General features: G+C 40.0%; 1 protein-coding gene across 1 annotated transcript; it reads right to left on the bottom strand.

The window, feature by feature from the left end:
- Nucleotides 1-2,994: 2,994 nt before the first annotated feature.
- On the bottom strand, nt 2,995-4,068 carry TAS2R3 (taste 2 receptor member 3). The gene has a single exon (XM_008061638.1). It carries the CDS (start codon nt 4,010-4,012, stop codon nt 3,077-3,079), a length of 936 nt encoding a protein of 311 aa, XP_008059829.1. The 5' UTR covers nt 4,013-4,068; the 3' UTR covers nt 2,995-3,076.
- Between the last annotated feature and the right edge of the window lie 1,599 nt (nt 4,069-5,667).

Genomic DNA, 5,667 nt, shown 5'->3' with positions numbered 1-5,667 from the left:
CTGCACTCCAGTCTGGGCGACAGAGTGAGACTCCAACTCAAAAAATAATAAAAAAAAATAAAAATAAAAATAAAAATGAGTAGTCCCATGGAACATAGAACATAAGGGTCCCTGATGAAAAGGTGGAAGGTCTCATGAACTACTATTATAAGTTTGCTTTTAGGTTCCCAGCAATACATCAAAAAATAGATGTGTTTGGAAGAAACAAGGGCCTTGGAAACCAGCTCTATCATGTAATTGGACTCCAAATGCAGACAATCTGCAGGATATCACCATATTTTGATCCAAGGTACCAAGCCACAGGGGAGCAAAGCCACACCTTGGCCCCTTGTTCATGAAACAACTAGACTTAAGAATCTTAAGGGATTTAGCAACTGAAGCTAATTAATTTAAAGCAAAACAAAACAAACAAGATACATCTTCCTGTTTCTCAAAACTGGGCCTAAAGCATTGAATAAGTCAGTCCCCTACCCTGGGAACCAGTGAGGAGCTGTCAGATGAAGTACTCCCCCAGATGGATTTAGAAGACCTGTATCCTCTCCAAAATAGACTTCCCACTATTGTACCTTTAGCAACAGGTAAGAGTCCTTTCCTCAGTAAGTCACCCACCATCCAGACCTGTGCCCTACTCCCATCAACTTTGATTAATGGCAGTCTCCATATGACTGAAGTCACATTAAAAAGTCTTAGCTTTTCCAGGAGTCACCTTCAAATTTCTTTGGAAGAGAAGTTGGAAATGGACGACGTGGAAGTGCCACATTTTCTCTCAAGGAACAAATTGGGCTACTACATTAGTCTCTCCCTCAGGGAATTCTGTACTTTCCACTCACACTACAGATGCCAATAAAATGAACAGTAGTGGTAACGTCAGCATGTTCACTGTACCATATCTGAACCTATTAGGTTAAGAAAGGATTTATTGATGCCACAATGGGAATAGGAGAGACAACCACAGAAGTCAGCTGAAGGCTCCAAGAGCCAAAGAACAGTCCAGCCAAAACCTCTAGTGAGATATTATGCTTGATGAAAAGGGAGGAAAAGCCCAACATCTGAACTAATAGGCAGATCAGGAGTTCAGGTAAGGGTTAAAGGACCATAAGCAGAGAATTTGTTGAAGTAACAGAAAATAGGAGGAACAAGTGTTCAAGAGTGGGAGGTTGAGTTAAAGAGCAGGGGGTCAGGGTGGACAAAGCAGATGTCAATCAAGACAGCACAGACTTCCACATCTAAACTCTCCAAGGCTGAAAAGAAGCAGAGATTTTTGTTAATTTCAGAACTAGTAGCATTCTTACATCTTAGTGAATTATGAATGAATCTTAAATCATTCTTTAAGTTTCAGCAGATACCTTTTCTAAAGGGAATTTAGAATTAGGAATTTCCCTAGCAGCATCAGGAAGCAAGTATTAATTTAAAAGCAAACTCTGAAGACCAAAAAACATTTTATTCCTGTAATTTTAAAAGTGAATATATACAACCCAGAACAGGACTAGACACAGTGGCTCATGCCTGTAATCCCAACACTTGGGGAGGCAGAGGCAGGAAGAGGGCACTTAAGTCCAGGAGTTTGAGACCAGCCTGGGCAACATAGTGAGACCCTGTCTCTACAAAATAATATTTTTTTTAAATTTGAAAACAAATCCCAGAGCAATCCTAATATTAATTTCTTGTTATATATGTCCAGAATGTGATGATCCTTTACACTGTCAAAATATATCCCTTTTCATAAAATAACATAACAATAACAATGTTGATTATTTATTCAACGTAAGACTCTAAACGCTTTTCATGTGTTAATTCACTCATTCCTCCCAACAGCCCTATAAAAAAATGCTATTACTATTTCTATTTTACAAATGAAGAAAGTGAAAAAGAGAGAGGTTAAGAAGTTTCCCCAAGGTCACCCAGTTGATGAAGGCCAGGGCCAGGATTTAAGCACAGGCTGTCTAGCTTCAGGGTCCACATTCTTAGCCACGACACTCTACCCCTAAAATCCCCATTAAGTGCTAGATATTCAGATTCAGAAATGCCATCTGTCCTAAATAAATATGTTTGCAAGTTTGAGAATTCTTCATGATATTAAACAGTAATATTTTCACTGATGTGTCAAAATTGTTCAATAACAGGAGGTAAATCAATGCCTATATATTTCTATTTAAATAAAATAGAATACACCTATCAAATCTTCTTATATTTGATAAAATTGTAATCTTAAAACCAGATATGCATCTTGGTTTGTTTTATTTTGTTTGGTTTAAAGAACTGCTTGGACTTTTGCCTAATCTAAATAACACAAAAACAATTACTTAAAAATTTACTTTAGCAAAATGATCATGAAATGCAAGACTGGATTAAAATCTAGAATCCAAGGATCTTGATTTTCACTCCACTGCTTTTATCACCATACAACACGTTTGTGGAGATGTATAAGAACTGCTGTTGCTGCACAATTATAGTTACTGTTAAAATAGCCTTCACCTACTGAGTACTTTACACAACACTGCTAAAATGCCTGTACACATTGTCTTGTGAATCTCTAATACCCTGTGAAGTCAATGTTATAGTCCACATTTTAAGATGAGGGAAGAGAGAATCAAACAGGTAACTAACTCACCTGAGACCAAAATTGATACCACCAGGAAACTAGCAGAACCAGGATTCAAACACACATCTACAGGACTGAAAATCTTGTGCTTATTCCCTCAAGTCCACTGTGAGTCCATCTGTTTATCATCGCTAGAATCAAATTTAAGTTGAAACTAGTAATCAGGCTCATTATGTTGAGCTAATGATTATTAAAATCCAGTTCCACATCTACACAGTGAAAATGTTCTTACAACATTGACATTTCCCAAAGACTACTTCTCTGCCTCCCACTCCCTGCAAAAGCAACCATACAGAGAGAGGCCATGTGTCTTTCACCTTGGAATAGGCCCCCAAGTGGGAACAGGGGCAAAGCAATCAGTGTTTATCTCCTACTGTTGTTACAGAACTGGTATCATAGGAGGGTCAAGAAGAGTCCTACAATCTTGAGTCAGGGAGAAGGACTCCTTGGCTCCACACCATGCCCTCTGGTACTCTATGGGAAAAAGAGTTCCTTAGAGCCACGCTCACACCAAAGCATCTCCACAAATGCCTGCTTCAGTTTGTTGTTCCCCAGAATGAGAACAAATGAGTGGCCAGCAGGATAAAACATTGTAATTATTTCACCAATCATCTTAACCGTCTTAGGTTTTGGTAGAAACTGGCCAGATGATGTAATTAAAAAGGCAAGAAAGTAAAGTAGGAAGAGAAAGAAGAAGGAGAGGATAATCTTGATGGCCCTCTTGTGGGCCTCAGTGCTTGGATCTCTGAAGCTTGTACCATTTTGCTGCATCTGCTGCGTATGCCTCCCCAGGGAGAGGAGGAGCAGAAAGTAGGAGGCCAGGGACACAATTAAGGGAGGGAGGTACCACAGAGTCCCAAGAACATGGATCAGATAATATTCATTTCTCTTCTTTCTGAAGTGTTCAGTCACATTCCCTGTGCCATCAATTCCCTTGAGGGCAGAATAGATCTTAAATTCATTGATTAGAGACACGGTACTACCAAAGGACAAGAGCAGTGCACCCAACAGCACCCATACAACCACCCTGGAAACTCTCCACTTGAGCCAGAGGAATGTCGAGTGGGAGAAACTGGCAATTTTCAGGCAGTAAAAGACACCAAGACAGGTGGCAAGCCAAATGCTCAGGTGGTTTGTAAATGTCCATAAAATATCAACCATTTGCATTATTGTCCCTGAATCATGTTCTTCGGGATAGAACACTATTAAAAGGGCATCGGTCAAGAAAATCCACAGTAGAATGATCCTAGAGAGGGCCAGGTTGGTGATGATGAAGTCAGACAAAGACATTCTCTTGCTCTTGAACCAGCTGCCACCATTGACCAACCCAATGAAACCATTCCCTAGAATTCCCAAAATGAACTGAGTACCAGACAGAACCAGGAACACCCCCTCAGCAAGTCCCAACATATCAGCAATTAGGCAGCTCTGATCGTTGCTCTTTCTGTTGAGGTATATAATCTCCTCGCTGATTTGAAATTTTTCTTGGTGAATCTATCCACTCTACTGTTGCTTCACAGTATCTGTCTCTTGTCTCTGCCCAGTTTAGTCTGTCATAGAGCACAGCTTAGTGAATCCTCTCTGGTCTTTCAGGTTAGTCTGTCCTCTTCACAGACAACATGGATGGTCACGTTTCATCTACAATCCTAAACTCAGCAGCTCTCTGCTAAAATGCAAATACAGCAGTGTCCAGTGTCACGCTGAGAAGGAAGAGATCTGGGTCACAAAAAAGATGGAGAACTTGGGCTCAGTTTCAACGGGAGTAGGGCTCTGAGGCATCCAGAACAGAAAGGTGAGTGACACCATAAGAAGGAAACAGAATCACTCAGAAAGAGTGAGAAGGAGTGTTCCTTAGGAGGGAGGACTCTGAGACACAGAAAAGAAATTCTACCATGAGGCACTATCCACTGCCCTGGAGGGAGGTTCAGGTGCATAAAATAAAAAAGTTCAGTGCCACTGGTCCTGGATTTGAATTCAAAGACGTGCCCCTTGGAGCTTGCTTTACCTACAGAGGCTCCGAGGTCTTCACTAGTGAGTCATATCATCACAAATTCTTAACTACCTGAATATTTGAACAATAACAATGACACAGTATAGCACATCATCTTTTCAAAACATGAATTTTTTAGAGTGCACAACCACTGTACTAATAAATCAATAGTAGTTCAGGCTGGCAGAGCTCACACACAGACAAACCTTCAGTCACAGACAAACCTATTTATCTAAAATTTTGACCTTGATCACAATAATATTTTTATATGGTTTAACATATGTGTGTGTGCCACAATCTAAATGTGTGTGTGTGTGTGTGTGTGTGTGTGTGTGTGTGTGTATACACACACATACTGGAACATAACAATACCACAAACTGTATCCCCCCCATTTCTATATAGCAGGACTCTGACATTTGCTAGCCTACTCTATTTCTTTCAATGCTATTTGCATCTCACAAAATTGATTTTACAACCGACTAATAAGTTGTGATAAATACTGTTTGAAAACACTGATCTGAAAGATGGAGAAAAAAATCAGTGTCATCAATGTACAAAGCAAAAAGTTCAGCAACATAACCTAATGACAGCCTGGGAGATACACTTTTAGATTCCCTCAAGGAAACCCCACAGACTGGCAGATGATAAATCAGGAAGAATGAGATATTGCCTTGTCTGGATATATGCCAAGGAAGCCCTCACCTAAGCCAGGTAAGCCGCATTGATCTGGGCATTCTATAGTGTAAAACATGCTCATAGAAGACTGTACACTACATAAACACATTCCTCATCCACTGCCCTCAACTTTCTCGGGCCAGTGTAACTCCCTGGTCTAAATGCTTCCTGAATGCTGTGTTGTAGAATTCAAATAAGGTCAGTTCACAGATGTCTCTGAGAGTCTAGTTACAGGACATTAAGCCAATTCCAGGGTCTAGCCTACATCCTGTCACTTCCCTTTTCAGTTTTCTCATGACCTCAGTTCTATAGATTGAGTTTTTTTTTTCTTGTAACAACTTTTACATCTCCTCACAAGAACTAATGCAATAAGATTCCTCTACCCATATATTAGAATTG

The sequence above is a fragment of the Carlito syrichta genome, unplaced genomic scaffold (assembly GCF_000164805.1).
Source record: "Carlito syrichta isolate Samal-C Ts95f unplaced genomic scaffold, Tarsius_syrichta-2.0.1 Scaffold305383, whole genome shotgun sequence".
Taxonomy (NCBI): domain Eukaryota; kingdom Metazoa; phylum Chordata; class Mammalia; order Primates; family Tarsiidae; genus Carlito; species Carlito syrichta.
The sequence above is the reverse complement of the archived record's forward strand: the minus strand, read 5'-3'. Positions and strand labels throughout refer to the sequence as shown.

Coding starts and splice junctions, on each gene's coding strand:
- TAS2R3 (XM_008061638.1), bottom strand. CDS start 4,012: ATGTTGGGACTTGCTGAGGGGGTGTTCCTGGTTCTGTCTGGTACTCAG.